At 38.6% G+C, this 12,652-nt stretch overlaps 1 protein-coding gene across 1 annotated transcript in view; it reads right to left on the bottom strand.

The window, feature by feature from the left end:
- baiap2l1a (BAR/IMD domain containing adaptor protein 2 like 1a) overlaps nucleotides 1–10,419 on the bottom strand; it is a 36,201-nt gene extending 25,782 nt beyond the window's left edge. Inside the window, exons 1-3 of the mRNA XM_061230920.1 lie at nucleotides 10,122–10,419; nucleotides 3,993–4,068; nucleotides 1,524–1,610 (exon numbers count right to left, since the gene is read on the bottom strand). Of these exons, the coding sequence (XP_061086904.1) occupies nucleotides 1,524–1,610; nucleotides 3,993–4,068; nucleotides 10,122–10,172 (214 nt within the window). The 5' untranslated portion in view covers nucleotides 10,173–10,419. The remainder of the gene's footprint in view (nucleotides 1–1,523; nucleotides 1,611–3,992; nucleotides 4,069–10,121) is intronic.
- Between the last annotated feature and the right edge of the window lie 2,233 nt (nucleotides 10,420–12,652).

Genomic DNA, 12,652 nt, shown 5'->3' with positions numbered 1-12,652 from the left:
TGGAAGCATCCAAGAGCTATCTGTCCACTAAAAAGGGGAGACCTGAGCAACTGGAGGACAATATCGGCAGTGATCCAAGGCCACACCGTGGTCACAGATGGCTGGAGGAATACTGTCCCTCTATCTGACTGTTTGCACAATGTGTTTGCCACGGTCCGCTGTGTGGGGTGTGAGAGAATTCACACAGTCTAGTAGTCATCTATCCAATCCTACTGGGTACTGAGAGTAGCAGGACAGGACAGGCCAGGCACAGAGTAGAGGGCTAGACAGCACAATCTGCCCTGGGGTCCAGCAGCAAGGCCCAGCCAACACTGAGACAGGAGGACATCCTGACTGCCACCTCTGAAGACACGACTGGCTAAATCATCCGTTTAATTTATCACACACTTCAGTGTGTTCCAAAAGTATCAAAGTGCACCGACAATTTCAATCCCTCTTAACCTTCAAAGGAAATCAGAATACTGTTCCTATAACAGTACAACACATTTATCAATTCAAAGATACTAAAGTAATCAGGCAAGCATGCAGAGTTTGTGAGAAACCCTTCTTGGTGGCATTGGTGGCTCAAGAAGTTGTGCTCATGTGGTCTACCAGCCTGCCAGCGTGGCCTGTATGGCAATGGCAGTGGCATTCTCGAATTAACTTTTAGTGAGAAAAGTCAGATTGTATTCACACTGGTCTTACAACATAAAGATGTAACAAGAGGATGTTCTCCTGCTCAACAAAAACACACAATATTTCTACTCTTACAGTCATGGACAGGCACTTCATTTGTAGTTATATCTGTATATCACTGTCTCTATTGCAGTTTTGAATAGTGCAATATAAGGAAAGCCACATTCTTTGCACATAATTTAAATCAAATAGCAATGTTGTCCATGCCCTAATACCTCTTCACATGCAATTGCCTACAACCTTGACCTCTAACCATTAAGTGTGAGACAAAGTAGAATTAATAAATCTATTGTACCATGAACCACAAAAGGCCTGTCAACCCCTAAGACGGCTATGAGCAAACCTTGTTAGAGTGGTTCCCTATACCAGCCCAATACTACTGTTTATTTCATTCAAGTTCTGCATGTAAGGACACAATTATGCTGCAATGTGTGCTGAGTCACTGTCAGCAAGCAAGTAAATCAGAGTGGACCCGCATAAAGACAGCCACAAATATAAAAAGCGAGTGCTTCTATTTTATGTAGTGACAGATAGGGAGAGAGATTGATAGGGAGCCATTTAGGAAGATGCAAATGTAAATCTTATATCTTGTTGATCAACTGGATTTCGGACAGCTAGAAATGAATCACACTCTTTGGGCATGCCCAGACGTATGTCATAAACCCTGATCTTCAGTTTTCAGGAAGATTACAATTTACCACCACAGGAAGTAAAAATGGGGAAGGAGGGCATAATTCTACCAGTGGCTTTCAGTGTAACACAGGCACACAAAGGCCCAACATTTTTAGACCTTGTGGGTCACAGATTAAATATGACCTCCTGGATCACAGATCAGTGATAAACCTTACCCAATTCCCTTGATACTGGTGACACTGCTGCATTTTCCCCGATTTTTGAAACAGCATCAAAGTACAGCTTCCCAGCCAGGGTCATTGCTGCAGGAACACAAAAACACGGTCTTCAACATCTTAAAAGTGAGATTAATGGGTAACTTTCATTTCAACTGAATATGTTGACCCTGGGTGTAGACATTGCATTTATTTGAAGTATTTAAGTGATTTATTTCTCTTAAAAACTAAAGCAAACAAATCTGAAACCCTGACTTGGTTATCTATTTTAGACTTTCAAACACTTGTACAAAATCTCAGTATACATCGATCCACCTTGTTCTTTCAGGGAACCGTAACAGATTGCATCTGCACAAGAAGTTGTTGCTCATTTGTTAAAATCCCTTCCATCCTTGATCACTCAAATGCGTAAGCACTGACTCCAAATCCTTTGTAAGCTGTAGATATAATCTACTCTCTGTATGCTAAAATGCATCTTGTTGTGTGGTATTGTGATTTATATTCATCTTGTTGTGTGGTATTGTGATTTATAGTAATCTTGTTGAGTGGTATTGTGATTTATATTCATCTTGTTGTGTGGTATTGTGATTTATATTCATCTTGTTGTGTGGTATTGTGATTTATATTCATCTTGTTGAGTGGTATTGTGATTTATATTCATCTTGTTGTGTGGTATTGTGATTTATATTCATCTTGTTGAGTGGTATTGTGATTTATATTCATCTTGTTGTGTGGTATTGTGATTTATAGTAATCTTGTTGAGTGGTATTGTGATTTATATTCATCTTGTTGTGTGGTATTGTGATTTATATTCATCTTGTTGTGTGGTATTGTGATTTATATTCATCTTGTTGTGTGGTATTGTGGTTTATATTCATCTTGTTGTGTGGTATTGTGATTTATATTAATCTTGTTGTGTGGTATTGTGATTTATATTCATCTTGTTGTGTGGTATTGTGATTTATATTCATCTTGTTGTGTGGTATTGTGATTTATATTCATCTTGTTGTGTGGTATTGTGATTTATATTCATCTTGTTGTGTGGTATTGTGATTTATACACATCTTGTTGTGTGGTATTGTGATTTATATTCATCTTGTTGTGCGGTATTGTGATTTATATTCATCTTGTTGTGTGGTATTGTGATTTATATTCATCTTGTTGTGTGGTATTGTGGTTTATATTCATCTTGTTGTGTGGTATTGTGATTTATATTCATCTTGTTGTGCGGTATTGTGATTTATATTCATCTTGTTGTGTGGTATTGTGATTTATAGTAATCTTGTTGAGTGGTATTGTGATTTATATTCATCTTGTTGTGTGGTATTGTGATTTATATTCATCTTGTTGTGTGGTATTGTGATTTATATTCATCTTGTTGTGTGGTATTGTGATTTATAGTAATCTTGTTGAGTGGTATTGTGATTTATATTCATCTTCTTGTGTGGTATTGTGATTTATATTCATCTTGTTGTGCGGTATTGTGATTTATATTCATCTTGTTGTGTGGTATTGTGATTTATAGTAATCTTGTTGAGTGGTATTGTGATTTATATTCATCTTGTTGTGTGGTATTGTGATTTATATTCATCTTGTTGTGTGGTATTGTGATTTATATTCATCTTGTTGAGTGGTATTGTGATTTATATTCATCTTGTTGTGTGGTATTGTGATTTATAGTAATCTTGTTGTGTGGTATTGTGATTTATATTCATCTTGTTGTGTGGTATTGTGATTTATATTCATCTTGTTGTGTGGTATTGTGATTTATATTCATCTTGTTGTGTGGTATTGTGGTTTATATTCATCTTGTTGTGTGGTATTGTGATTTATATTCATCTTGTTGTGTGGTATTGTGATTTATATTAATCTTGTTGTGTGGTATTGTGATTTATATTCATCTTGTTGTGCGGTATTGTGATTTATATTCATGTTGTTGTGTGGTATTGGAGTTTATATCCATGTGCTCTCCTTTTGCAAACAGGGTGAAGAAGTTTCCACTGAAGCAGACGAGAACAGAATGAGACGCGGTACATTAAGATTTGATGAAAAGAACTATCAAGATTTCAATAAAAATTAAATAGCTTCAAGGCTCATATAAATATTAAGTCATTTCATTCATTTTGAATCAAGTACCAGATCATCACCCATGAACTATTAAGGTGTGATGTCAGTCCTAGATGGAAGGGAGTACAAAAATTGTCAAATGGCTTCTCCACTGTCAGACTGAGCTAAACTTATTTTTTACTAGCTAAACTGCAAGGAAAGAAATAGCTTCATTCATGAAGTTACTTCACTGTATTGTACCATTTCTTAAAAACATTTATACCAAACTTTGCAAAGACAGTTTTGTCATTTTCTTCAATTCAATCATATGAACCAGACTGCAAATATATTAATTGAGAAATAATATCATAAACAAGTCAATCTGATGGTCTACTTCAACGTAAGTACAAATGATATGCTTACCAACTACCGACTTCTCATAGCTCTTCCCAAGGTTGACCAGGTTCCGGAGCCCGGGGTTAAACTGTTCCATTACATTCTGGAGTGGAGAAGTGGAGAGGAATAGGTGAACAGAGAGCCAGGAAACAGACCTACCACCTCCGCACTTCCATGAATACATGCAACACCAATAATCAAGGCACCAAGAGCACAGAGTTTACTGTAAAATGTGAAAATATGTTGACACCCCTTACGTGGCATTAATGTTAAGAGGAATGGAAGCTTGACATGAATTATGCTGTAGATTCCCCATTTGGAAAGACATTATAACCTCAAGTACAAAGTGCTTAACCTGTCATCAATCTACATTACATCAAAGGGCAGGATGCTGACTAATGCGCCACTGATACCGTAAATTAAGTGAACATTTTATGCCCAAAAGTAGCCAAATCATAGTCCTCACTCTGCTCACAGCTTAAGAAAGCAAGCAAGTTGAAGTATTTTCTTATGGAGATATGTTTGATATTTGCTTCATATGCTGAAGTCTGTGCTCATACCTATTCTTAGAGTACATCAGCACTTATTTCTTCAGTTCAGCTGCAAAGGCAATATTTTTTTTCACTTCCATCTAAACCAATAAATGTATACAGTACTACACCAAATTAAAAAAATGAATCATATGTATACTGAGAGGCAAGAATGACCCCAATATGTCCACCCATAGACAACTATTGATTTTGTTTGGATGCAAAAGATTGCCAGTAATGGACTATGAATTGCTGGATATTATGACATCTGTTTTATTAAAACATTTTCAGTGACATGTATTTTAAGCTTGACTATACCCATTTTAATAACTTTATTTTGGTACTCAGACAGGGACAGAGAATGAACCATGAAAATCTGTTCAGGCCCCAGAGGCAGAGAAGCAACACAGACTGTACTGCTCACCTCAGCAAACTAGCAGTGGAAAAAGTAATCAAGTAGATTTACTGGGATCCATAGCACAGGTCATTCTTTTAAAATATGTGTTTTTCATCTGCAAGCACTTTCCACAGTGAACAACTGCCTCTATGCTAGCAATTGCCTCTATGTGCTTCTATGCAGAATTTCACACCATAAAATTGTCTGGAAAGTGAATAATCTAATTCAGAGTTTAGCGCAAAGTGAGAATTGGAAAATACATTTTCATAATAGGCATCAAGTACTTTTTTTTTGGGGGGGGGGGGGGGATCACATCTATCTCACAGAAAATGCTATATGTAGTATAACTAGTTATTGAAGCACGCATACCTCAATGTCTGTTACTGTGACATCTTTACACTTAGATTATTTCAAAGACTCATCACCTTTCTCATCCATAACCATGCAGGTTAGAAAATTAGCAGGATGGGCAGCCTGAAGCCAACACTGGCTACATCCAAAACCGCCATTCCATTCCAAAGTGTGCAAAAAATTTCCATGAACTAGCCTGCTAAATTGCTTGCCATCACGTATCACGCAATCACGTTACTTACACTCTGATGTCTATCTGCCTTCAAAGAGTGTCTCATTCGCATGCTGCCAAGTCCCCTCTGAAGACGCCTTTGAAAGACATTGACTAATCAGGCAGCGAGGCAACGAAGCATCAAGGTAACTGTCTTCGGTTTTGGACGCAGCCACTGTGTGCTTAGAAGTATTGGAAGTGTCTACTGGAACCTGCCCACATACCACCTTTCAGTCCAAATTGTGGCTTTTCAGTATCTTTTTAATGACATTACACTTTGGTGTCATTCTCAATCTTTATCTTCGCTTCTATTTTCTGTATCAACTAATTTTCTAAATATTGTTCAAACATTTCAGCTTTACTTCCGCTCTTATGCTGGTGATATTTTTGCTTTCGGTGGACACTCACGAGCCCAGTCAGGCCTGCTGATTAATAAACCACCACAGAAAAATAACTGCTAACATTTCCACAATGAAGTTGCAACCTCTGACCTGCTTTGCAGTCAGAGGGGTTGAAAAACAGGAAGATGGCCAGAGGGCAATTCCCACAGGCATTCCGAAAGGCAAGTGGCATTCCCGTGCCTGAAAAAGTGTGACGACTGATCAAATACAAAGTGCTGCTATGACCTTCTACTTGTCAGGTTAAACAGCTTCAAATTTTCATTCAAATAATGTTTTTTTTGGTTAAATGAAGTTCTTGTACGTAACCGTTAGATTTCAGGTTTTCAAGTTCATTGGTTGACAATTAATTGGTTCTAACTGCCACAGCCAATGGCATTTCAATGTCAGTGCTTTCACAGAGAAGGGGTGGGATAAACAGTGTTGTGATTTCAGATCATCAAACAAATTTAAATATTAGTCAAAGACAACACAAGTAAACACAAAATCCAAACCTACATGGCCCTGTGTGAAAAAGTGATTGCCCTCCCTGTTAAAACATAACATAACTGTGGTTTATCAAACCTGAGTTCAATTTCTCTAGCCACACCCAGGCCTGATTACTGCCACACCTGTTCTCAATCAAGAAATTACTTAAATAGGACCTGCCTGACAAAGTGAAGTAGACCAAATGATCCTCAAAAGCTCGACATCATGCTGAGATCTAAAGAAATTCAGGAACAAATGAGAAAGAAAGTAATTGAGATCTACCTACCTATCTATCTATCTATCTATCTATCTGGAAAAGGTTATATAGCCATTTCTAAAGCTTTGGGACTCCAGCGAACCACAGTGAGAGCCATTATCCACAAATGGCGAAAACATGGAACAGTGGTGAACCTTCCCAGGAGTGGCCGGCCGACCAAAATTACCCCAAGAGCGCAGCGACGACTCATCCAAGAGGTCACAAAAGACCCCACAACAACATCTAAAGAACTGCAGGCCTCACTTGCCTCAGTTAAGGTCAGTGTTCATGACTCCACCATAAGAAAGAGACTGGGCAAAAATGGAGTTCCAAGACGAAAACCACTGCTGAGCAAAAAGAACATTAAGGCTCGTCTCAATTTTGCCAGAAAACATCTTGATGTTCCCCAAGACTTTTGGGAAAATACTGTGGTCTGACGAGACAAAAGTTGAACATCTGGCGTAAAAGTAACACCGCATTTCAGAAAAAGAACATCATACCAACAGTAAAACATGGTGGTGGTAGTGTGATGGTCTGGGGCTGTTTTGCTGCTTCAGGACCTGGAAGACTTGCTGTGATAAATGGAACCATGAATTCTGCTGTCTACCAAAAAATCCTGAAGGAGAATGTCCGGCCATCTGTTCGTGACCTCAAGCTGAAACGAACTTGGGTTCTGCAGCAGGACAATGATCCAAAACACACCAGCAAGTCCACCTCTGAATGGCTGAAGAAAAACAAAATGAAGACCTTGGAGTGGCCTAGTCAAAGTCCTGACCTGAATCCTATTGAGATGCTGTGGCATGACCTTAAAAAGGCGGTTCATGCTCGAAAACCCTCCAATGTGGCTGAATTACAACTATTCTGCAAAGATGAGTGGGCCAAAATTCCTCCACAGCGCTGTAAGAGACTCATTGCAAGTTATCGCAAACGCTTGATTGCAGTTGTTGCTGCTAAGTGTGGCCCAACCAGTTATTAGGTTTAGGGGGCAATCACTTTTTCACACATGTAGGTTTGGATTTTTTTTTCTCCCTTAATAATAAAAACCTTCATTTAAAAACTGCATTTTGTGTTTACTTGTGTTGTCTTTGACTAATATTTAAATTTGTTTGATGATCTGAAACATTTAAGTGTGACAAACATGCAAAAAAATAAGAAATCAGGAAGGGGGCAAACACTTATTCAAACCACTGTACTTATGTTTACAAATATATTACAAGGTTCATCCATCAAGAAGCTTGGAATTGCTTGCCAAATGTAAAGTGCCCTAAAATAATCTAGATAGCCTGTTAAATGTAATGTAATGTAAATGTAAATGTCAACTTTGGCTATCACTAACTACCACTGGAAATTCCATGGAAGAATGCTTGTATCTAACTTTTGGAGAACTGCTTGTACTCAAGACCCAACTTAGGCAAACAATACCTGTCACCCTTATAAGTAATGGATACCTGTTGAGAAGATAAGACAGTCCTAAGGATTTGAAGCCTAAGGACCTAATCTGTGTCGGTCAGATGCACATTACAAGTTCTGTACAGACACGGCATTAACTACCAGCATTATAATGTAACCTAAATCCAAAAGTTGTGTCTGAATAAGCTGACTAAGCTGAAAAATCTGACATTTGTTTTCCTGTAAATTACACTGAATGCATCAAGTTTATAATGCAAGCACATCACTTTACAAGCCATATTTACTAGCATTGTTTGCATAGATAATGTTATTCAAATAACTACTATATTTCAATAATGTATGGCAGCGAATAATACAATTGATTACCTCCATTTTGAAAACTTTAATGTCCATAGTCATACACAAGCCCCTTTGAACAGTATCAAAATAACCCAGGCCAGGGCCCCCAAGTGGTTAAAATAGTTGAAACATTCACCAAAAACACAAGCCATGCCTTGTGGCATAGGCACAGTCCAGTTCGAGTCTGAGCATGTCACTAGAGTGTATTAGATGAGTTCATGAGTACAAATCTCAAATGAAAATAATCACTATAACGGTGTGTGCATGCAAAAGAAAATACAAATACTATGTCTATTAGGATACTAAAAAGTAGGGGAAGCACCGAAAACAATATACAAGAAAAGAATGTTTCGGTTCAATATCACTGGGATCTTCTTCTTCACATTGTGAACCAAGAATATTGAATATAAATGTAACAATAATGATAATATTAAACTTTAACTGTAACCAACTACAAATAGTGCAAATGTTTGTGAAGGCATATAAAAAGTTTAATGATTAACCTGTTCCTTTTTACTAAGCTAACTGCAATGTAGGAGCAAAGTCCTTCAGTATTTTCAAGGAAACTAAAACCCAGGTGAAATGCCCACAATAAAATGTTCAGCAGTTCCTCTTTCAATTCCCAAGGCACACCCTCTCTCTCTCTCTCTCAAACAATGACCAGTCAGGTATGCAGCCCTTTGACCAAAAGAAAGAAAAAAAAGAAAAAAAGAAAAAAACTGAAACAGGTTTATTCACCCCAATTTGAAAGTACCTTCAAAGTTGCTGTCCATTAGCCTATTCAGGGCTAGTATTTGATCTATGACATTCATCACATTCTGTTTCTACTGAGCACGGTCAGGTTTGTTTGTTAGGTTTAATTCACGTTGAATAAAAATGTATTCGTATAAAAGCGACATGTCCCCAAATGCTGTGTAATGGGCCCAATAATATTTGCAAATCAATTCAATTCTTCGAGAAAAGACGGTGCGCCACTGAAGTGTTCCGTTTTCGTTCAACGATTACTTTCGTGGACAGGTACTATTAAGGTTGCTCTGCTGAAATCAGCGACACAGGTGTGTGTGTGTGTGTGTGTGTGTGTGTATATATATATATGTGTGTGTGTGTGTGTGTGTGTGTGTGTGTGTGTGTGTGTGTGTGTGTGCGTGCGTGATTACTCAGATTACAATTACTAAATTAGCATGACATGTTATTAATGCATTTCTCCCTATCCCTCTTATCTGGGTGTGCCACTGAAACTAACCAGTTTTGGCAAGAAAGTCTTTCTTTGGAAAACATGTGGCGAACAATACTTTTTTCCAGACGTACTTCTGAAGTAGTGTGTCGTACCATTTTTTCACACAATAACTAGTAACAAAAACATTTAAGAAAATCTAAGTTTGAGTTAGGCTAGCAATTATTCCATTGGAAACGCATCGCTTGTCCTTGAAAAAGCAAATAATCATATTCAAATACTCACGACTGACAAAACAAATAAATAGCCTAGCCTACTTATATTTTATGATGTTGCGAATGAGCACATGCGGGCGTATGGATGTTTCATAAAATCGGTCAACCACTAAGACGCGTGGAGATAAACAATCATAGTCAATGTCGATCAGTTAAGGAAGGCATAATTCACACTTGACCATGGATAACCCTACGAATCAGCAACAAAACAGATCTTCGCTAACTCTAGGCTTCGAAACATTAAATGAACGCCTGTGACTAGAGTTAGAGGGATGCCAATAGCCTACGAACTGGCATTACGATGCAATGCAATCGACTGAATTTCAAGCCATGCTTTAAAGTCCTACCTTGTATGTGCTTTCGGTGAGCTTGTTGACTTCTTCTGGATCCCTGGACATATTTGTATTCCAGTACAATGCTTATCTTCACTACAAAATATATATATATATTAGGCTACTCCTTGCAAAAAAAGAAAACCGATAGCACAAAATCGTTGAACATTCCAAGTAGCCTATCGTCTTTCGATTGAACACCAACTGCCTTCCTGCAACTACTTGGGCTTTTAAAAATAAAAATTATTTCATTCGTTAAGTGGCTGGGACAAAGCGCAACCGTGCGCTCGCGGCAATGCTTACTGTCAAACTTATTGCGTGTGTGATTGTGCGGAGGCAGAGAAGGTGGGATCCACGACGTCACACCTTTCCAATGCACTCTGCTGCTTCGTGGACGTACCGGAATACCGGTGACTGGCGCTCCCCTGAGGCCACAAGACTAACTTTCAACTGTCCATCGTACTGCATCGCCATTGTTTTGTTGTTTGTTTATTGTTGTTGTTTTGTGTGACCAGCAAATGGGTGTGGTATGCATCGATAACACGGAACAGTATGTAAACAACTGCGTAAATTATGACATGAATACAATCGTGCGTGTTTCTGTTTTATAGCGATAACAGCCACGCTTTTTATCGTTGATCGCTTTCATCAATCTATACACATACCTAGCAATTGCATACAAAATGCTTTTTGAAACCACGAAACACGCCGAGATTGCGTGAATGTTATCAATGCGGCAGTTAGAAACCTCTTTCTGGCGTAATTCTTCAGACAGGTAATACGCCAGGCATGCGACCTAGGCTATTTTTGTAATACCGTTCACGGATATATCGAGCAGTGCAATAAAATACGATATATAATCACAAATGTGAGAATAGTCTGCCTACGACCATGTTATTTCATTCATAGCCGCATTATTGTAAAGCATTTTTATGCAGTCTCTAAAACAAGTCCTCCCATGACTTTTCCAATGCCATGGTTTTATTTCATTCTCCATCCAACATGGCAAGCTACAGACATGCATACATGGTCTATTTAGGCCTAATCCACAGTGGCCAACTTCCAGAGCCAGTAATTCATCAATACAGTTGGGAAAGTCGGTGCTTTGTGTTGCACACACAACCCCACGGAATGATTGTGTCTTGGTCCATACAGTATCTCACGGTGAAGAAAAAATAACAGGTTTGACAATTGTCCTATAATGGGTGTTGATTACTTTGATATTGACAAAGAGGTGTGTTATGTGTGTGACATAAATGTAATGAAAAACATTTAAGAAATGACTGTAGTAATAATAGGTTATCTGTTGCTGAAGTTCATTGTATCGACAGCACATACAGGTCCCTCCATAATGTTTGGGACAAAGACCCATCGTTTATTTATTTGCCACTTTACTCCACAAGTTGAGATTTGAAATACAAAGATCACATGTGGTTAAAGTGCACATTGTCAGAATTTGTCATATTGTCATATCCTTTGCATGTAATGACTGCTTGAAGTCTGCAATTCATGGAAATCATCAGTTGCTGGGTGTTATATCATCAATTAAGATAAGTGAACCAGTACCTTCGGCAGCCATACCTGCCAAGCCCTAACACCCCCACCACTGTGTTTCACAGATGATGTGGTATGCTTTGGATCTTGGGTAGTTCCTTCTCTCCTCCATACTTTGCTCTTGCCATCACTCTGATATAAGTTAATCTTCCACAATTCCTTTTTCTAGAACTTTCCCAGGCCTTTTTACAGATCATGTTTTTGCACCTAACCAGTGGTTTGTATTTTGCAGTGTAGCCTCTATATAATAATAAATAAATAAATAAATAAATAATAATAATAATAATAATAATAATAATTCCTTGCATGTATATAGTACTTTTCTCACCAGCTGGCAACTCAAAACACTTTACAGTGCTGAGGGGGAAACTCACCTCAAACCCCACCAATGTGTAGCATCCACCTGGGTGATGCAACAGCAGCCATTTTGCACCAGAATGCTCCCCACAGATCAGCTGAGGTGGAGAGAGATAACTTTGCAAAGAGTGTCATGGGATCTTTAATGACCAGAGTGAGTCAGGCCCTTGGTTTAATGTCTCATTCGAAAGACAGCTTCTCCTACAGCTCCCATCACTGCAATCATTGGGGCATTGGGATCAACACCACTTCCAGCAGCAACATCATTTTCCCTGGAGGTCTCCCATCCATCTACTAACCAAGGCCACACCTGCTTAGCTTCAGCCTGTGTGCATGGTGGTATGGCTGCTGGGTATTTCTGTTCATGGTGTTTTCTGTGGACAGTGGTTATTGACAAATCCACACCTGACTCCTGAAGAGTGTTTCTGATCTGTCGGACAGGTGTTTGGGGATTCGTCTTTATTATGGAGAGAATTCTTCTGTCATCAGATGTGGAGGCCTCCTTGGCCTGTCAGTCCCTTTGTGGTTAGTAAGGTCATCAGTGTTCCAGACAGTTGATTTTTGTAAGGTTTGGCTGATGTCTCTAACCATTTTATTCTCGTTTCTCAGACTCACAATGGCTTCTTTGACTTTCA

The sequence above is a fragment of the Conger conger genome, chromosome 2 (assembly GCF_963514075.1).
Source record: "Conger conger chromosome 2, fConCon1.1, whole genome shotgun sequence".
NCBI lineage: Eukaryota > Metazoa > Chordata > Actinopteri > Anguilliformes > Congridae > Conger > Conger conger.
This window is presented reverse-complemented; position numbering and strand designations above follow the sequence as displayed.